The 22,772-nt window shown below is 41.0% G+C and overlaps 1 protein-coding gene across 1 annotated transcript in view; it reads right to left on the reverse strand.

Annotated features, from left to right (window-relative positions):
- Positions 1 to 22,772, reverse strand: part of ASCC1 (activating signal cointegrator 1 complex subunit 1) — an 857,123-nt gene that overhangs the window by 596,087 nt on the left and 238,264 nt on the right. Inside the window, exon 5 of the mRNA XM_069610516.1 lies at positions 14,859 to 15,037. Within this exon, the coding sequence (XP_069466617.1) occupies positions 14,859 to 15,037 (179 nt within the window). The remainder of the gene's footprint in view (positions 1 to 14,858; positions 15,038 to 22,772) is intronic.

Genomic DNA, 22,772 nt, shown 5'->3' on the forward strand with positions numbered 1-22,772 from the left:
TCGTCTGGGTGATTAATTTTCTTTTAGCTGTCGCAATGCCTTCCTGGGTGGGGCCCTGAAGATTTAAAAGTGTGAGCTTATCTTTGGGAAAACGGGATTTGTGGCAACATAGAGAAGGTTAGCTACAGTGCCTGTTGATGGCAGCAATGTCTACTGAGAACAGTTTCTTAGAACAATGGATTGGCTAATTTGGATTTCCCTTGAGCTGGGACATCTAGAGCGGACGCATTGTGAAGGAGATGCAAGTTGAGGAGTTTGTCTGTTTTCGCATTGTCATTTTTATATATGTGCGAAGATGGGAGTAAAGGCATCTGGTGTAAGTGCCAAGGCCTGTAAATTGAAGTAGAACGTGCACCTTGGTAGAAAAGGTTGAAAGAGTCCCTCGACCACTAATCTATCTTCCGGGGTGTCTACTCAGATGTAAAGTCACTTGCAATGGCGATGCCTTCACCGCTTTTCAGTTTCCTGATGGCAGTATCTTGTAGCCCTTGGGAGTAATGTAATCAAGCTGTTTCAGTTTCTTCACAGAGAGACAAGTCTTGTGTGATGGCAGCATAGTCCCATTCCATGATCTAAGAGCACAATCTAATGAGGTGTGTTTTGTTTTTGATGCAGCATGCATCTTTGGTGATATATCTCAGTGCATAGGCAGTGGCAAGGATGCGATGGCGGTGGGCCCGGATTAAGTTATACTGTTGTGGGCCAGGATGTTTAAATGCTAAATTTATCTGATGGTGAAAGAGTTCAGGTTTCAGTGGGGAATAGAAAGAAGTTTGAGGATGGCTGAGGAGTAGGTCCATATGCTGGCCAGAAAGGATGGGATAGGATGGTGATGACATTGCGATGGGTGCCTCCTGAGAAGGATGGGTGATTTATGGCTCTGGCAGAGAGGATATGTGGAGGTTGTTGTATGCAGCAAAGTCAGCTGAGCCAGTACTGCAAGGTAGCTTGTGAGGGTCACCTAAAGAGCCTGGCCACTTGTGTTAGGGTTGTGAGCAACTTCAAATGCCAGCAGGAGATACCATGAAGGCATCATGAAGTAAGACACAGACAACAGACTCAAGATTCAAACAAAATATATTTATTAACTTAAATGTCAGAATGGTAGAAGTCCTAACTTGACTTATGCTACGGTGGGATTTCCCTACCTGAACAAAACTAAGGAAAGTCTGAGTCAAAGAGTTCAACTTCAAAGTCTGTTTGTGTCCAAAACCTGTACTTGCCTGCACAAATAAAGCTAAACAGCGTGTAAGGATGTCAACAATAAAAGAAATGGTGATCAACATAAAGGTCTGAGCTTCGTCCAGCTCTTAGTTTCCTTTTCAGCTCCCCTTCCCCAAGTTCAACAAAATTCCACAAAATGACTCTCTCACACTCAAGGTAATACAGTTCCACACAATCTTTGGGGGTCCCTTCCCCAAGTTCCAAGCAACACAGTTTAAAGGAAAGATGGTCTTGAGACTTTGTTCTCAAGGCAACAAATGTAGCGGCTCAAGTCTCAGGGCTCCCTTCCCCAATACTTCAACTCTACCAGTTATACTTGTTTCAGTCTTTCAAACAGAAAGGTTTAACACAACTCAAGGTCTGCTTGGCCCTGTTGCTGGATTGCCTCATCCATTCACTGGAAGTGCCCCTTCTTAGTTTATTCCACAATGTCTTTTGGTTCTCACAGTTGTGGGGCTAGCTGGTCTAGGCGAAGTAGTCAGGCCACATCGTCCACCCATCACAGGTCACACAACCAGGATCCCTCTCTTTGTTGGCCTCTTGGCTTTATGAATAATACTGACACTGTTCTGGCTTCTCCTAGGTAGCCTCCTGGCTCTGCCAGAGTATGTGCCACACCTCTTGCCAGTCTTTGGCCTTGCTGCACTGTATTTGTTTGTTAAGTTGACTTTGTGGTGGTCTTACTCTTGGTCCACCTTTTTATAGCGTTCTTTCACACTTGTGCTTTTTCTTACAGGTTGTTGTCATATGGGCACTTTCCCTTTTTTGTTAATTGCGTTGCCCATAAAGTATCCCTTAATTTTATATTCAACAAGCTCTGGCTGCTGGTTTCTCACTACAGGGGTTCCTGCAAAAGCCTAACGGCCAAACTCGCTTTGGGCTGGACAGGCTTTCTGGGTTTCCCGCAGGCGTCCTGGCTCCTCCACAGGTCCCACCACGGCTGCCTCCTCCGAAACCGGGTCCCCTGCTTATCTCCTTCCCACAGGCCCCCCTGTTTTGCCCTCTGGTGCATATTTTATCTCCCTTTCCAATGTGGGGAAATGAGGGGGACTGGCTTATAACAGCACATAAACGTTGGGGGAGGGCTAGGTCATCAAAAGGGAAATGGGGATACCAGGTCTTGCCGAGTGCACCCAGCTCTTTTTCACTCTCATTCTGCATCTTCGAGACTTATCATTCCTCCTGACGTTACTCGTACCAAAGGAAATGGGGTACCAACAACCTACAAAGGCTTCTGGGACTATGGATTTATTATGGAAAGAAAGAGAGAAATGTTGTTTCTCCCTCAGTGCCGCCCTCTCCCCAATCCCCAAGGACCCTCCACCCAGGTTACCCACTCTCGCTTCTCCACTCACAGGGTCCTGATCCAAAAGCGATGGCCTTTGCCTGGCCACCTGAGAAGAGAATCCAAGGGTAGTAGATGTGATGATGCCCTCAGGTTTCTTACAATACACTGATGGAATATTGGGGGCTTGGTGATGGCTGACAGCAGAATGTGACTTGGGAGGGTGGCTGTCTGGTGGCTGTACCAGGCTTATGCTGTTCATTACGGTCAGGTTAGCCACGACTCGTAGACATTCTTTGGCGGTTGTCAAGTGCAATTCATAGGACACTTCTTGATTTTGAGAAAAACAGGTGTTCTCTTTTCTAAGGCCACTGTGCCATGGTCATCAACAACTGAATAGGATAAGGAACACAGGGAGATAAGCTCAAAGGAGGAAAAACCAACAAGGGGTAAACCCCACAACACAACTGAATCAACAGGACTGGGAGCATACCAGACTCAGGTGAAAAGTGCAGGAAGAGTGGGATAGGGAGGTTTCATCGCAGGAGATTTGGTCGAAGTCAAATACATCTAATGTTTTCAGCTGAATTTGACTGCAAATATATGTAGGGGGTGGGAAAGGGTAATAATTAAGGCGACAGTGCAAAAGGGAGCTTAGGGTGTTCTCCCCACACATTTGCGGTCAAATGTTTTCAAATAGATGTGATGTATTTGGATTCGACCTAATCTCCTCGATGAAATCAAATGGAACCAGAAGACGTGCACCTCAGAGATCAGAAAGGTCCTCGATCAGCAGTAGGAACAGTAGAAGTTTGGGGTCAGCTGAACAGGAGGGAAGGACAGAGATTGGAAAGCAGGAAAATGAAGCTAAGAAAAGAACAGGCAGTAGAAGCAACAATTCCGGAGCATTGAGAAACAGAGTCCAAAGAAACAGGTGAGTTTATCGGAGTCACACGACGCTTCCCGGCATGACCCAGCGCTCGCCGCCATGATGGTATGTGAGGTGACTGGCATGATCTGCCCTGTTGGTATAGGCACTCTGTGCAGTAGACAATAGACTTCGTGAAAACTGGCTTGGGACACTATTCACCAGCAGTGAATATCAATTGAGAAATGACAGCTGCATAATTTGACAGGATGTGCAAGAAGAGAGGTGGGGGTTAATCTGGGACTGTTAGAGACAAGATGAGGGAGACATTTAAACAGCAGAGCATTAAGCGGTTGATTTTATATTAACATATAGAACCTGGTTATGTTCTGATGAAAAGGGCAAAGAGTGTACTAGGAAAAGGCAAGTACAAGGAGAAGTATTCCTACTATATATGGGGAGTAGATTGATTCAAAATACCCATAAAAACTGATTGTCAAGTTAGCTGAAGCATTATGGGCATGGGAAAAGAGTGAAAGTCAAGTCATCATTTTAGTTTTATGCTCAGTTCTATGCTCTGCAGACTCTGCGCGCGTTTTGCAAGAGTGGTTGCTGAGTGGGCTGGCTTGCTGTCTCCCACGCTGTTCCAGTGTCAAGTGGATCTACTTTGGATTGGACTTTGCTGAACTTTGTTACTTGCGTAACCAGCCCCTATCATTGACATCTTTTGGGCCATTTGTCAGCTTCCTGCCGGCCCCTTTTCCCAGCAACCTCTTCATAACCACCATTTCCGCGCGTTTTCGCGCACACGTTTTGCAAGAGTGGTTGTTGAGTGGGCTGTCTTGCTGTCTCCCACGCTGTTCCACTGTCAAGTGGATCTACTTTGGATTGGACTTTGCTGAACTTTGGTACAGACCATATTTAAAAGTCCACTAAGGAACTGTTTGCCTTTATCCCATTGAATAGTGGCTGACTTTCTTTATTTTCTTTATTTTCTTATAGTTACTTGCGTAACCAGCCCCTATCATTGATGACTTTTGGGCCATTTGTCAGCTTCCTGCCGGCCCCTTTTCCCAGCAACCTCTTCATAACCACCATTTCTGCGTGCGCGTTTTGCAAGAGTGGTTGCTGTGTGGGCTGTCTTGCTGCCTCGCGTGCGAGGGTACTGCGACAGCCCATTAGAATTGCCAAATCTGTTAACTTTTGACCGAAAAGGACAACGTTAGTAAAAAATTCAAACTGACTTCAGGTATGCCTGCAATTAATCCCGGCCAACTATTTAATGTTGAGATGGCGGCGATTAAACTTGGCCGCAGACCTAGCCAAAAGAAACAAAATTCCCAGCTTTCAATGTCTCTCTCGTCTGACATTCGCTTGTACTATACCCAAGATATTTTGGCAAGTAAAGAGAGTGGTTCTCACTGTGGTATGTGTATGCCAACTGAGCTTCCTACACTAACTGCCCCCAACCAGCTACTGTGCTCTGAGGTTGGGCCGGAGCTGGTAAATAATGTGGTGACAGAGGTGATTGTGAGTGGAAGTGTTGACCTTTTGCCTGCGTCTGGCGCGCTTGCGGAACCAACCTTGTCAGTTGAAGTGAACAACATGAGAGAGAGTGGTGATACTATGACTGTTGTTGATGTGCATGTGATCCCAAAATCTTCAGATGAAGTCACGGAAATGACTCTGGTGACAGCATGTTCTCTCCACGGTTTCCAGCCTGGTGGAGAGTTCATGGCCCAGGCTGATATGGGCTTGTAGCCCATGTTGGAGCCTATCTGCTGTTCAGTGGCTGCGCAACATCGATTGCGTGCTGCACATGAGGCGCTTACCATGGTAGGGGAGATTGATGAGGAGGCCATGGATTTTATGAATGCTTCGGAGGGGTCCATCTCCCCCTCTGCCGATGTCATGTACATAGGTTCAAACACTGGGGATCTGTCAGCTACAGCGAGATAAATCTATCAGGGACTGATAATCAGATAGCTGGATCCGGGGAAGGGGGGACTTATATTAAAATTTGTCACCAAACCCCTCCAGACACTGATCAAATGCCTAGTTCTAATTGTATTGAGGAATCACCATCATTTATTGCTCCGACCCCTAGACGGACAAGGTTTGAGGAACCCAATCGAGAGTCTGATTTTTTCATTAATAAAAACCGCTCTAAGCGGTTTTCTTTTCCGGAATCCCCAGCGCTCAATAATACTCTGGGCGCCATGAACACTGCGCCGTTAGCATTAGCAAAACTTTATGAAGTTCTTGACAGTAAAGTTAACCATCAAACCTCCTTATTAGAACAATGTTGCAGTGGCCTGGTGGCTTTAACACATTCTACATTCATTGGGCAGGCGAGCACTTAGCCCAATGTAGAGGCTGTTCAAGCTGTTGTATCGTCATCCCCTGATTTACATGATCCGAGAGTAATGGGTCCGATCATTGAACAAGGCCCTCATCGACCTGTTTCTCAAAATTTTAAGAATGATGAATGTATACAAGTGTGTGCTGAGACTGCTACAGGATGTAAGGAAAGAATGTGTGTAATCAACAACCATTGTTGACGACTAATGATTCTGCATCATCTCACCTTATTGTCAAAGGTACTGAACAACATAATATCTTTAAAAGTACCGATAAGAAATCTAACCCTAATACTGATGTTCAAGCTCAGGAGAGGGTTGCAGTAACTACTGCAGCACCGTCCAGCTACACACTTTTTTCCTCTAATCCTGTCAAGACAAATGCTGCAAAAATCACAGTGGTAGTTACTGACCCTGAGCCACCCATACCTAGGAAATTATTTACAAAGGGGCGGGGTACCAGACAACGGGCCTCTGGGCGTAAATTTATCAAAGCTCTATCCAGACGTGAACAAATTGCTAATGCTGCAAAAGTTGAGTTGGTGAAATCTTGCCCCAAGCCGGTCATTCAAACCTTTATGCAGTAAGGGCCTCTGGATGAACTGGTCACTCTTTCAGGTGGTGTGGGTATTCCAGGACTGGTACTGAGGCATAATCTCCAAAAGACATCAAATAGTCTTGATTCGGTAGATATTGTGAATAATAGCACAAGACCCTGCAATGACGGTCATGAAGTCATACAGACCGGGTTGTCCACTGTGGTGAGTGATGGGTGTTTGAACCAAATGGCTATTGCGGAACTTAGAGAGGAAATTAGAACCTCCATTAAATCATACATGTCTCTCATTCCTGGGGTACAACCTGGTCCAATGAGTGGTGAAGGTTCCTTGATGATACAGGGTGCGGGTGCGGGAACTGAGACCAATATATGGGGAAATGTAAAAACAGTAATTTCTGGTGAAACCCATATACAAGTTGATCAAAATTCCAAACCAAATCCCAAACCATGCACTGTGCCTATATTGCAAGCCGAGTCCTCTGACCCATTTCTGCCCCCAGCCATGCCTTTACAACCAGTAAATACCTCGGGTGTCCCTTTGTCTCAACACTATTGTACCACACAAGTACATGATCAGTTGCTCCGGCCTGAAACTACTGTCCAGACTCAAGATCTTCGAGAAATAATGTATGCAGCAATTGAAGATTTTATTTACGAGACCAGCCAGTGTCCTCAATGTACTGGTAGCAGTCAAATGCAGTGATATCCTAATGTGAGCCAGTTACTGAAGGGGCCGGCACAGTTGGCTAATCGAGTAGTACTAGAAAACGGTGTTCCATCAAGACCGAAATTCGCGACTACTGCCCAAGGCCACAAATCGAATTTTATGGATGGCAACAAACAGCAAACTAAGTTCAGGTCTCACTGTCTAGTGATCCGATGTCAAGAAGATCCCTACCCTAAATATGTACTAAATCGGGCTAGCATTCTGAACATATGCAGCGAAATCCCGTCCTTGTCAGCCTTATCCTCAACAGATGTCACTGGTCGAATTTACTAATATAAATGATCCATCTGAGGCCAGAATTCATCTCCAATCTGCAATTGTGATGAACATTTTGTGGCAATCTAAAACAGCCCTATATGAACTGGGCTTCTATCTATTTCAAGACCCACTCATCACAAGTAATGTGATGGAAAAAACACAAATCAAGACATATCAACCTATCAAGAATAGAGAATCGAATCAGTTTGTAAACTTTGCTCCAAAAATGATGACATCACATGAATTCAATCCAAGATCGTAACATAATGCTACTGATAGTATAGGCAACTTACTCTCGTGGAACACTAGAGGGCATAAGCATTTATTCGACCTTGCAAGCAAAGATCTGGCACCATATGAACTTATTGCCCTCCAGGAAACCTGGCTTACTGAGTGCCCCATCTGGGCGTCCCACAACATTATAATAACACCGGCTATTCAAAATAGTAGGGGCCGACCCAGTGGTGGTCTTTTATTAGCAATCAGTAAAGCTTCAGGATTTGTAAGTGAAAAATTACTCTCCCCCTCTATGTATTTCCAGATCGTCAGATCGCACAGAAATAACGAGATCCTAGTGATTGTCAACATTTATTGGAGTAAAGGCAACGTTACCTCAAAATCAATTTTTCAGTCCCTGAATTCGATTCTCGATTGCTTGACACTTGAAAGAAATATTTGCCAGACCATTATAGTGGGTGATTTAAACCTCCACCTGATATCACAGAGGGCACAAGAACAGACTGCTGATGAACTAAATTGGTTACATATCATGGAAGAGAGAGGGTTTGTAATGTTGAATGGTGCAATTGTGGGGATGTTCCTGCTCAGTATACATGGAGTAGGGGGTCACAGCAAGCAATCCTTGATTATGTTTTTGTCCATAAGAATTTTCTAAACTATGTGCAATCCATGCAAGTGGTTTCAACTAATCGTAGTGATCATAACAAGCTCACTATGCGCTATCTGAGACCCCCAGATGTAATGTCATCCATGTTTGAGACATATGTACATCCAAATCTCGTAAACAGTGGCACACGTGTGAGATGGAACGTGAACAAATTAGACCAGTTTCATCAGGCGCTCCTTGAGTCATCAGGGTTAACCAACTGCTATGTTACTGTGATGCAATTGTTCAAGCAGCTAAAAATGCCGGACTTGGGCGTTCGACACAAACATTGTCATCCCTTTGATCCTACAGTGCAGTGTAGGAAAGCCGAATTACGTAGAGACTTACGCAACCTAAGATTTTTGCCAATTGCTAAACGTGCCTTAGCCAAAAAACAACTCAAGGCCTCTTACAGAACATGGCTAAAGGGTCAGTGAGCTTTGCGTTATCAACGCAATGGGGAGACTATGTTGTGTCATATCCTTAAGAAGTCCACTAGTGGCATATGGGCTTGCCTGAACGAGGCCACACACAAAACTCAGCATGCTGTTCAGTTAAATGCCATTCCGAATGCAATCTGGAAGGCCTATTGTGGCAAGCTCTATTTGTCGCCTTTTCCAAACCTGATTCCAAATACATGTTCTTCAGGCCGGTCCCATTACTTTACCATCTCTATTGATGATATTCAGTTATGTATCAAAAACTTGAGCCGCTCTAGGGCGGTAAGCCCGGACGGTCTTCATAATGGTACGCTCAAAGATCACCCAAAGGAATGGGCAAGGATCCTCCATCAGATATTCAATCAAATACTCATGACAGGTGTTATTCCTGATTCGTGGAGGAAGTCTATCATCCTACCCATATTTAAAAAAGGAAATCGCGATGATCCAGCCGCCTACCGCCCTATAGCGCTCTTGGACTGCCCGGGAACATTTTTTGCACGATTGGTTTTTAATAGATTTAACACTTGGCTGGATGTAAACATGTTTCGAGACTTGTTTCAGACTGGGTTTTTGCCAGGTAATGGGACAACTGTAAATACTATTACTCTCACGAGTATTATCCAGAAGGCTAGTCAACAACAGCAGCCACTCTATACATCCTTTATAGATTTTAAAATGGCGTTTGACACTGTACCTCGTGAACTCCTTTTTAAAAAACTGATGGACAAAAAATGCCTGTGGTCAATTGTTAAGTGGCTTATCGATGCACACACAAACACCTCTATTCAGATTAAATTATCCAGCGATGGTCTTTTGTCCGACTCTATTACGACTGCTTGTGGTCTGAAACAAGGCTGTCTGCTAGCCTCAGCTTAATTCACCTTTTTCATTTCAGATATTGGTATAGATTTCAAGAAAATTGTGGCAGATTCACCAAAAATTAATGGGGTCAATGTAAAATACCTGCTCTACGCTGACGATATGGTGTTTTCTCAAAGACTCCCAAGGGGTTACGTGCACTTTTGTGTGCGTTGGACACATATACCAAGAGGAACTGTATTACCTTTAATCTAAGTAAAACAAAGGTAATAGAATTTGTAAAAAGTAAGCAACGGAATGCTATATATAGATTGCCGTTACAAAATGTTAACCTTACTTCAGTTTCCTCATATGTTTACTTGGGAGTCTATATAAGCAATTCACCAGATAAGCACGCTAATCATCAGCACTTAAGGCAACGATTAACAACCGCCATCTCGCAAAGTAGACTCATTAGGAGCAAATACTGTACATTTTCAATAACACCATTATTGGTCTATTATAGACAGAAATTTATTCCAGTAATTCTGTATGGCTCGGAGGCCGTCTTGGGTAAATCATATCAATATTGGGCAATATTAGAGGGTTGTTACTGGAAGCGTGCTTTAAACCTCCCATTTTCGGAACCCATTTGCATCTAAAGACATGAGCTAGGACTTCTGTCTCTGTATTCCATCTATAAATGGAAGCTATGCTCGTTGTATCGTAAGTGTATACTGAGTGTCAATCAACCTGGGTTGTTAGGACTGATAGCAGTTTACCTTTTAAGATCTGATGATGCTTTTGCGGTATCCTGGAGAAGTACAGCCAAAAAAAATGATCACCAACATCGGTTTTTCTTTGGCATTATTGCTAAGAAATCCCGATGAGGAAAAAAAACGGATATGGGAGGGCGACTGGATAAAAACAAGGTCTGCATCTCTCCTTTATCAAAAATTTAGGAATAACCCGTTTGCCTTAAAACGCTATGGGGAAACAGAAAGTTATTTAATCATATTCCCACATTCCCATCAACGGGATGATTACCTAAGGTTCCGGCTCAATATCTGGCCCACAAAGGAAATTCTGTGTGCCCGCAGAATTATATCAAAAAATGATGTACGGTGTCAGTTTTGTCAACTTGCCACAGAAACAATGCAGCATTTAATCGTTGAATGCCCTAAATTGCGAGGGAAAAGAATAGTGTATTTTGAACATGTGTTTTCTGGGTATATGACTGTGTCTCAAACACGTTGTTGAATTTGCTATTTCATAGTCATCTAAACATTGTCAGATATGCCATACTGAGTTTTCTGTATAGCTTGGGGCTTAAAGGCAAAGTGAGTACACTAAGTCGCATCCAAGGAGCTCACTAGATACGTTTTAGGTTATATATTTGTAACTTGTATTTTTTAGATATAATTGTTTTGTGTTTTTTTTAATTCACAGCTGATAATGTAATATTTTGTATATGTATATGTTTATGAATTGAGTTCTTATTTTCTTATCCTTAAATATGTTATGTAAATATGTTATGTAGATTTTATGTTGAAAAATCAAGTTTTACTTGATTAAATCAACTTTCAATAAAAAAAAATAAAGGCATGTCTGGTAGTGTGAGTGGAGTCATTTTAAATGTATTGCTGGCACTATTCCTGGGGGACTCAGGGCACCCCAGTGATCAATGCTCAGAGAGCTCTGGTAATTAAATAGCAGCCTCTTGTGGCGCGCACCAGGTTATGGGAGGAGGGCCAAGGTTGGTTGTCCTTGGCACTGTTGGCTGCACGTGTGTCGTTCTCGACTGGACTGAGAAGAGTGACAATCCACTAGAAGGAAGGTGCAGAGCTGCGGTGCTGGCAGCCACAGAGCATTACAACAGACTGCCAGGTTGCAGCTACAAGACCACAATAAAATCAGAAAAGGATGCCGGCAGGGACTCAAACAATTGCATGCTGGGCAGTCTAAATATCTCAAAGATAAACCCTCAGTGACAAGGATGCAGTGAGGAGCATTGAGGGCCAAAGCCAGACAGGAAGGTTGGGGAGTAAGGTGAAACTGAGGAATGGAGTGGGGAGATGTGGGTGTCACTACCTACATGCTGCTATCTTGCTGTATATGCGCCCAGAGGCTTAACTAATAGATTGTTTTTAAGGCCACTGGCTTCACAGTAATCACCCCTAGGCCGAGAAGTGAGATAAAAGACATGCTTTAGGAGCACCCAACATTGGAGGTCTCTCAGTCACCCAGCTTGACAGCAATGTCCCATTTTGTATTCACAGGTAATTAAGGATAAAGAATCTGTGCACCCATTACACAATATTTATTTTAATTTTATTTGTATATATTTATATCGCGCCAGAGCTCGCAGGCATCAGGGTGCTCCACATAGACACAAATACATTAGGTGACGGGACAACATAAGTGAGGTTCAAAAAGCAGGGGGAGTGGAACTCGGTGACTATGGTGCTCTGAAGCTTTACAAATAGAGGAAGGTTTTAAGTTTCTTTCTAAAAGTTAAGTAATTAACTTCCATTCTCAAGTGGGCAGGTAACTCATTCCATTTCATGATAGCTTTGGAAGAGAAAGCTCTGCCAAGTCCCTTGGATTTTTAAACGTGCCAACTTTCAGAAGGCCTTGGTTTCTGGATCTAAAGCTGCGACTCGGCTCGTACAGGGCAAATTCCTTTTTTAAGTATGCAGGGGCTACCCCGTATAAGCAGTGGCGGACTAGTGTCATGGATTTTAAGGTGATACGGTCTTCTATTGCTAACCACTGGAGGTTTCTTCTTTCAATGGTAATGTGCTCTCTTGTGGATTTGCCTGAGACGATTCTTACAGCGTTATTTTGAATACCTGGCATTGCTTAAGGCAGTTGTTACTCGCTCCTAACATCAGTGCGTTTCCATAGTCGAGGCGTGACAGAACAGTGGCTCTGGCTATAGTAGCAGTATTTTGTTGTCTAAGAAGTGGCCTGATACGTCTTAGTAGTCTTTGGTGATATTGAAAGTTAGGTTTCAGGTAGGCTACTTGGGCCTCTGATCCTTATGATGATTGCAAGTAAACTCCCAGTGTCTTAACTTTATCAGTGACTTTGATTGATGAGTCTTTGTTAAGAAAAGCAGAATAGGCCTTGTTTAGTTTGTTTCTAGCATGAGTGGAGCCGAATGTCATAAGTTCGGTCTTTGTGCCAAAATTATGAATCCGCCAAAGAACTTGATATATGAGGATTTACAAGAAATGTTTGATGCTGCCAAATTGCCTTTAATTCTGAGTTTCACTAATAGAATAAATAAAGTTTTATGGGCAGCAAACATAACGGTAGAGAATTTGGGCATTTGCTTACCCAGTGTCAAACGCAAGTTCCAGGATTTTTAATGGTGTCTGTTAACTATGAAAAATGCGGAATATAAAACCTATAAAGAATATGCTTGTTGATCTGTCTGCTATGATCGATGAAAGGACTGGAGGCCCGAAGGGCTAATCTGGACATTGGAAGTGGGTGAAAGGGGGCTGGGTTGGGTTAGGGAGTTATTAATGTTGTTTACTTAAAGTCATTCAATGTGTGTAGGGGAAGGGTTTGGGGGAGCGGAGACGGGAGGGCGGGTGGTGGTCTGGTTACTTAGGTTGTTATTATGAAATGCCAATAAAGAGTGTTTAGAGCACTTTATATAGACACATTTCCCTGTAACAAAGCATGGATGCTATATATGCGTTTAAATTAAATCAATATCAGACAAATGAGCGCCTACGAGATTGGGTGAAATGTGAGTCTAAGACTGATGGTCTTGTCGTTTTTACATAAGTCAAGGTGAGGTGGAAACACTAAAACATATGAACATCTATTGCAGCTATTATGAAAATAAATTTGCTATTATATTTGGAAAATATATTAAAACTAAAATCTTTGGTTGAGATGTATGACGGGGAACAACCAAGCGCTTGTGTTATGGCTGACACGTCTACTGCGAATAATTGCTGATGAGCTTACAGAAAAAAACCAAAGTAGAGAAAAAGCTTCAAATAAAATAAATGACCTTCCAGATACATATACAGAAGATTAAAGAAGGGCTGTTAGATAGGTTGATTGGTTCATAAAATATAGGATATGAGTATTAAGAACTATTGAATGTGCTGAGACTGTTAAGTGTCTTAATTGTTTTAAGTGTTTTCTTTTGTATGTTTTAGTATAAACTCGAATGATATGACATCATGTTATATACGACGCAGGTTTGATTTGATAGTTGATGGAAACATTTGTTTTTTGTGTGTTTTTAAGTATCTACTTTTTTTCAGAATGAGCATCTGTCCTATTATTTAACAATGGTTTTATTTGTTTTTACACGTTTTATATGTTTTATCTTTGTTCAAATATCCAGCAGTTTTAGATAAAAGAGATGTAATAGTAATGCTAATTATTTAGATTAAAAAATGCAAATTTCATAATGAATTAAATTGCATTGTTTTTATGTGTTGTTTATGCATGCATAATATAATTTTTGTAAAGGTTTATGTTTCATAGACCAAATGCAAATAAAATAAAAAATAAAAAATATGCAATGTATGAGTATAAATGCCAATAAAAAAGTTAAAAATAAAATACATTCAATTTTTTCAATGCTAGAATTACTAAGAAACCTAGTTCCTGTAGAGTTCTGAGTATGTACATAGTCCCTATTATATAGTTTAGCACAGGTTGAGACTGATACGTGTATCAATCTGGAGCCATACTAGTACAGTTTGGCACAAGGTGAGACCGATAAAGCTATCAGTATAGAACAACCATACTAATCGATCTGCCCAGGTCTTGACTTGCATCTAACACCACAGAACAGGATATGGACCATGACCAAGAATATCCTGCATTAGCTGATTTTAGCCTTTAATGCAAACACTGCTCCAGCAAGATTTTGCCAAAGACAATGCTGCCCAAACTAAGTCTTCTGAGATAAAATACTTATTGTGCTAGAATTTGCTTCAAACATATACTAATGTGGTTTAAATTTGCATAAGAAAGGATTACCATGACTTCAACCTTTGCTGACAAGGCCGTTCAACCAAACCTTATAATATGAAAATTGCAGATTATTGCTGGATGGCTAAGACACATCTTCAACAAACTTACCATATGAAATAAATGTATGCAAGCAATACAAATATTTCTATATTTCATTGAAAAACTAAATCTTCCTAAGCTTTTAAAAAATGCAAGCATTGTCCAGTGCTAAAAAGTAGAGTGTGCTAATCACAACTGAAACCAATTATATTTTTGCTAAGCAATATGCGAAGCAGAAAAACCATATACAGACTATTTTTTAAACATGCACCACCATCATGGGGCATACATAAATAGAATACTTCATATGTGCTACTGTTCATAACTTCACATTTTCCAACAGCATTGGCTGGCTCTTATTTTTTGTACCCGATTTGATAGGAAGACAATTCTCCTACCTTTGAACACTTATCAAGCACTTGATCTTTAAACTTTTGGAAATTTTCCTGGATCTCTGGCTGGTTAAGTGCGAATGAAAGGAAGTGTGTGAAGGGCTGCTTCTTACGAAAAGTCTCAGCTAGAACCTCTATTCGGGTGCGGGCAGAAATTACTCCATTGCGCTGTTGTCCTGTAATGACTGGAGGAAAATAGAAGATATAAGATAAACATATAGGTTGTTAGATTGATTGGCAGCAGACAGATTGATCAACACCACAAGTTTATGCCAAGTCAGAAGAATCAAAAGATGGAAAATGTACCCAATTTACAAATGTTGTGGAATGAAAGAAAAAAAGAATAAGGGAAAATTATGAATTATTGAAAAAGTAAGACAAGGTTTGGGCAACAGGCCAGAACTCTGTGCACTTGACTATGACAAGGCAATGGACGAACCTATACTTAAGCTAAGGTATCTGTGCCTGCAGCAGGTGCTTGTGTATTGGTGGACACCTGTGCCCACGGTGTAGAAATTGAGGAATTATGCACAAAGTTACACAGCCATAATTGCAAAGGCAATGTATTTAATTTAACAAAAATCAGAAAACAGTGTAGGCTACACTGTTTTCTGATTTCTGTTCAATTGAAAACACTGCCTGGCAGAATTGCTGTGTACCTTTATGTGTATAATTATTGAACAGTATGCTAATGGTGGTTCGTAAAATAATAAGGCTGCTATAATATGTGGCATGAATCTGTACTAAATAGTTTTTATAAACCTATTTGATATGACTATAAGCAACATCCTTTACTGCAGGCAGATCATGGATAACATTCGAGAAAGAAGTATATATAGTGTCGTGGATAACTTGCAGACGTTGGAACCTTGAGATGCAAGCTTTAGCACAGAATGAAAAATGTTCTGCCCAAATCATTTAATGCCACCTCTGACTAATTTCTAAATATATTTAATGCAATATAAAAATGTAATAACAATCATACAGGGTCTAGTGTAAAATAGTCACATTAAAAAATCACACAATTTCAATTCAAAGAGGCTCTGAGGACTATGTTCCCAATCGAGACACAATATGCTACATGGTGGAGGTAAGTGGGGTATTTTCCAGAATTCCTCTTCTGAACTCAACCTTTTTTTGTTGACCATCACCGAAGGTAGATGCTGTTTGAAGCTTACATGTTTACCACATACAAGTGAACCATTCATCCAAACACATAAGCAGTCTTCCACCTCAATGCTTTATTCGCCTGTTCCTTCCAAGAATGACTGCCAAGCTGGATCTGCTGCTGCTGACAGCAAGTTCAAAAGTTCTATTCTCAAGTGCAACACTATGTGCTGACTCAAGATTGTAGGGCAAATGCACTCATTGCTTTTGGACCAGGGAAAACCCACACGTCGGTCACGGGAAGATGTAACCATTTGCTGCGAGTTTCCGCCCGACTTTAACATGGCAGACATCTGCTGAGAGCTTAAAACGTTTTAATTAAAACAGCTTTAATTCATTCCGATTCCCAACAGGTGATCATCCTCGGCTGACAAATCTTAATAAAACTGGAAAAAAAACTGCAAAACGAATGGGCTTGAAAGGGAAATAACCCATCACATACTGGCAATAGGGAGACTAGGGAATAAGTAATCCAAATCTTTATTGGATAATCAAATGAATCAAGTGTAGTATACATAAACTGAACAATCTCATACACAGGGCTCTGATTGACTTAGGACTTCAATATTGAATGCAGGAGCATGAGGGAGGACACTCTAATCAGGAGAGCCGATCGAAATGCCCAAACCAGGCCCTTTGGCCAGTCACTACAAGATGGTTTGACCAAGGCCTGGGAGTAGATGAAGAAGAAACTGCATTATTTCTTCAGGAAGGCGACCTTTCTAGAGGATGAATATATGGCTTCTCCAATTTTGGCTTCTCCAATTTTGAGTGGAACATCAGGACCATGGTGACCCCTGGCTGGAGGGTGATAATATCACACTGACAAAAAGCCTAAGAAATATGTGCAGGCAGGGGACTTTTTGGATGCTCTTGCATATTTGTATTACTATTTATGACGGGTTCCCTCTGGCTTACCGTCAATCCAGTGACCTGTGACGAAACACGATAAATATGTGGAAATAAGGGGTTCTTCCTGTCCCCAAACTTTACCTTTTTGATTTGGCTTGAATTATTTTTGTTTCAACCTAATACTGAAAGAGTCGCCCAATAGACCAGCTGTACCACTAAGCCTTATATTTTTTCTTTAAACATTAATATCACAGCTTGGCAACCGGGCAGACCAACTGTTTTTGAACAGGATAACAATGGCAGCCTATCTCTAAAAATACAGAAGAAGAAACCAAGAATTTGTTCACACAGAAGGGAGATATGACACATGCATTTTCCAACCTAAATAAACGTCAAGAGGATCTCCGTACCAAATTCATTCGCTTGGAGAGAATATCGAAGAAAGAAATTGATAAATATTGGGAAAAAGTCTCCTTGGAAAACTATGTTAAGAATGACCAAGTCCCACGAGGTCTTAGAATCCTAATTTTTTCTAATTTCAGTAATAATGAAGACACGGATTTAGCGGAAGCATGGGAAGCTAACTTCAGCAACAGCTCTATGAAAATGATGGACTTTCTAATGGAACATGCCTCAAGGGAACATAAGAGGGCAATAGAAGGGATAGAGACCATCAAAAAGGAAATCAAGGAGATGAAATCCAGCGAGGAGACTAAACTTAAGAATTATGAGAAAATGTATGACATTTTGCAAATATATCAAGATGAGGTTAAAATTAGAAAACTAAGAAAAAGCTATAGAGATGATCGCGATTAAAAAGAAGACAGAGTGTACACCTTTCAAACGAAATATGACAGCTATACGAAACCATCATCAAGAAGCTCTACACCTAATACGTCATCTGCTAGTTCGGAGGCTGACTCTGAACCTGATACAGTTGATACTGAAGCACCACAATCTAAACAGGAAAAGGTTATATGAATCAAATCAAAAGATATAAAAAGAGTAATAGAACTCAACCACAAAAAACGGTCCGTTTTCAATTACCCCCGATGGTGAACTCACCAATTTTACCACAAGGAGGAGAGGAAGGAGGGGGGATGCAAACAGCGGAGGACAAGAGACCACGGCATCAAACAAAAGACAAACGAGGGCCAGTTCGAAGGAATCCAACAAAAACAAATAAAGATTTGGTGTTAAATCTTTCTACAAGACCGATCTCAGAAGATGAGAGAAAGTTACTCAATAAAGGATTGTCTTTTGCACCGACTAAAAAGTTAAATGAGATTGACATACATACATACAATACAATACATACGTAAATTAAGGTTAAAAAAATTCTTTGCGACTAAAGCACCAGGTAATCATGCAACTAAGGAAACATTGATGCCTACGAGCGAGCTTACTATACAGGACATAGAAGATACCCTTATCTTAAGATCACTAACTGAAGATGAACATTTTGAGATGCACAACCTACTCCATGAACTAAGAATCAAACCAGACCTTTTGAGTACAAAAGAATTGAAAACAAAATCAAAATTCAATCCACAACTGTCATCTGATAGCCTCATTGACACTTTCTACAAAGTGGTCACACAAGATCTATATAGACTATCCGCACGTACAAATAAGGACTACAACCAAAATCAATATGACCTAGACAATCTTACTAAAGGGGAAAGACAAGCCCTTAAAATCCTATACGAAGATACATCAATAGTCATAAAGGAGGCCGATAAGGGCGGAAACATTGTGATAATGGATAGAGAAGATTACCTACGCATGGCTACTAATCACTTAACATCACCAGGATGCTATAGGCAATTGAGTACAACAGATCGACAAACAATTCTTAACCAAATTGATGTATCAATAATGAGCTGGCATAGAAAGGGCCTTATTACAGATGATGAACATTCCTACTTTAGCACACGAAATCCTGTAACACCAACAATGTACTTCCTACCGAAGATTCATAAAAGTTATCAAGGTACACCTGAGGGCCGCCGATATTAAGCGGTATTGGGTGCGTCTCAGTGAACTTATCGGAATATTTGGATGAGATTCTGAAACCATGTGCTACCCAAGTCAAATCTAACTTAGGGGACTCTTCAAACATTTGTTTGGCAAAATACATTTTTACTGGCGACCCTGGACTTTAAGGCGTTATATACGTCCATACAACACAAATGGGCACTGGCATCTATTGATCACACCTTCAAAGGTGATTCAGCATCCTACTATTGTCAAATCGAAATGTTGAAAGAAATGTTACAGATAACTTTGGACTCTAACCTATTCACTTCCAAAAATTGTCCATTTCAACAACTGAAAGGAGTGGCACTGGGGACTAAGCATGCCCCATCTTTAGCAAAAATCTTTATGGGGATGTTGGAAGAGTACACAGTATACCAAGACCCGGCATTTCAAGATCAAGTCAAACTTTGGATAAGATACAGACGATATTTTTCTAATTTGGGATGGTTCCGACTCTACATTACAAGAATTTATAGAAAGATTGAATCACAACCAATTTGATATAATTCACAGGAGAACATAATGCAAAATCAATAAACTTCTTAGATCTCACTATTCACGTCATAGATGATCATTTTGAAACATGGACATTTCAAAAACCAACGGAAGTAAACTCAGTTTTACACGCTTACAGTTGTCACCAACACGCCACTATTCATAATATTCCATTTGGTGAATATATCCGAGCAAGGCGCAATTGTAAAGGTGACCAGAAATTCAAAAATGAATGCAAACATTTGAGGACTCGTTTCAAACAAAGAGGTTATCCCAACAAGTGTCTACAAAAGGCATTTGAGAAAATAAAGAACTTAAAACAAGAAGATACGCTGATCCCTAAAAAACTTTCAGAGGCAAAGCAAATTAAACTCATGTTTATAACTCAATTTAATAAAGACCACCAACTAATCAGGAAAACTCTAAAGAAACATTGGTATTTACTACAGTTAGATGAACATTTGTGCGAATATATTGATGACAGTCCAACAATCATCTTCAAAAAAGCAAATACTCTTAAAACAATTATCTGCCCATCCCGGTTACCAGATCTACAAAAGGATAAAGAAACCACTTGGCTTACCAAAATTGAGTCAGGTTTCAGGAAATGTGGTTTCTGCACAATGTGCAAATTTGCGGGTGACAAAATCAAAAGACTAGAGGGCTCTAATGGAAAAGTGTTTACAATTAAGCATTCAATTAATTGTAGAACAAAATATGTTGTTTATGTCATCAGGTGCACTTGCTCAAAACTTTATATTGGTAGTACTAAAAGAGAGCTCAGAATTAGAATTTGTGAACACCTGGCCAAAATTGGGAGCCAAGATCCCAACCTACCCCTTGCAGTACATTAGCAAAAGAATCATCAGTTGGATGACAAGGCCAACATACAATTTATTGGTCTGCAATATGTTACAATAAATAAAAGGGGTGGAGACAGAGTTCAAGCATTATGACAAGCAGAAGCTAGGTAATCTGTCTTTTCAATACAATTGTGCTGGGTCTAAATCTAGATACTGAAATGGCGTCATTTTTATAAAAACAAAGATGCACTGAATTTCATTAATGCGGTTCCAATAATGTTACATGTATGATAATGATGCTATATTATTCACTGATAATTTTTTGTTTTAGTTTTGTATCTACAGGCTCTTATTGCTCGAGATTTTCATCAGTAATGTCTGTGCCGAATAATGTGCTTATTCCCTTATAACACTCCCTAAATGTTCTTAATATGACTGCCTGTAAACGGTATACAACAGTCGGGTAATGCCCGCATTATATAGATGAGAATAATGTGCTTGTTAACCAATAACACCCATTGGTGTTCTTGATATGACTGCCTGTAAATAGTAATGCAACAGTTGGGTATTGCCCTTATATTACAGATGAGATACGACTAACGTTAATTGTCCTCAACAAATTTGTGGGTCTATGCATTTAAGGTATCCACCATTATAGACTAAGATGACTAATTTAAGTGATCCTATGCGAACACACCATGGTACAATTTTATTTCACAATTAGTTTGAGTAATGAAACTGGAGACTCTCTAAACTTTATATATATCATATTCGGTTCTGTGACCCTTAATTGGGAGAATCGGGATTTCGGAACGATAATCATTTCTCACTCTGACAGGCGACTATGACACGGACTCCGCTACCCTCAACAACATCTACAACACAATTCAAATGTGGATGGCTATCAACGGCCTCTGCCTTAACTCTGACAAAACTGAGCTCCTACTCGTAGGCTCCCCTGACACCATCAAGAAACTTGACGCTCAGTTCAGTCATTTCACCATTGACTCAATCACGATACCAGTACTTGACACGGTAAAAACATTAGGCGTCTACTTAGACTCCAATCTATCCATGACCAGACAAGTAAACGCCATTGCCTCCTCGGCCGCTTACCATGCAAAACTCCTTAACGCAATCAGACCTTATCTGTCAAAAGACACTTGCACTAACATAGCCAGGGCCAAAACCGGCTCGCGACTTGATTACTGCAATATTCTTTTCCTTGGGACCTCCAACAAAAATCTTGAGAAGCTCCAAGTAATACAGAAAAATGCCCTACGCGCTGCACAAGGCATTGCCAAGAGAGAGCACATCACCGCTGCCAGAAAAGCATCCCACTGGCTCCCCATAAAGGAGAGGATCCTATTCAAGGCTCTAAGCATCACCCACAAATGTGTCCATCTTGCCGCCCCAATGTACCTTTCCCAGAGGATCCACCTGGTCTCCTCCACAAGACCCACTAGATCACCCTATGCCAGCATGCTCTCAGTACGTAGGGTAAAAAGGACCAGAGCAGGGGGCTCCAGTTTCCCGTACCTCGCTGCCGTACACTGGAACACCCTCCCTAGCTCCCTGCGCTCTGAACCCTCACTGACCGCCTTTCGGAAAACCCTGAAAACGACCCTGTTCATCTAACAATTACATGGCCTAGCCCTCATAATTGTATTGTATGATGTATTATGTGGTATATCTGATCACAGGTCACTGCCTCACTGTAACCGAAGGCACAACCTGCACACATTGTAACTAAGTCTTCCTTGCAAGTAACAGTGCCACAATGCCCCTGGGCTGCCTGCGCGCTATATAAATTTAATAAATAAATAAATAAATTTCTTTAAACAAAGCAATTCGCGCGCTAGTTGCTTGGCAACTGGCTAAGCAGCGGACTTTAGCATCACGTCACCATGGGAACTAATAAAATGGTACCAAGATGGCGCCCGCTTCATTTCTGAAGCCTACGCGAGTGACTACAGTTCTTGGTAAGTGAGTGGCGCTTCTTGTTCTCGCACACGGGCGACATATTGAACTTCGGCTCCAGATTTAAATACATTAAGAGGCTTGAACCCGTAACATGAATAACATACTGATGATTAGAATGAGAGTAATTAGAGATATTATTACTCTCGTAATGTATATGAGACTTCAATGAAGTGAAGTCTGGAACGGAGCGCTTTACTAGGTAATGACATGGAACTCAAAAACTTTCTTTATATCTGTTTTTTGGTAACAGATTACATTATAATGGGATTTGACCCAATACATTACTGATTGATTGAGGAGCTACTGACCCACGGTGTGGGTAAGTTATGACATGTTGTAGCCGTGGCCATAACTTTATATTCAATTATGAGGTAAACCGTGACTAACGTACTATCCGTTTTCTTGTCTCCCGTTTGTCTGTATGTCCATCTCCTCCTCCCCTTTTCTCTCCCAACCCCTTCCCCTTTTTTATAAAATTCATTAATGTACGTTTTTACTGATACCAAAATAATGTTTATGTTTGCATATGATGTTTTCCGTTTGCAATATGATGTTCTTTGTTTTTCTATGGGGAATGCTT

Source organism: Ambystoma mexicanum, chromosome 8 (genome assembly GCF_040938575.1).
Source record: "Ambystoma mexicanum isolate Mex_15411 chromosome 8, UKY_AmexF1_1, whole genome shotgun sequence".
NCBI lineage: Eukaryota > Metazoa > Chordata > Amphibia > Caudata > Ambystomatidae > Ambystoma > Ambystoma mexicanum.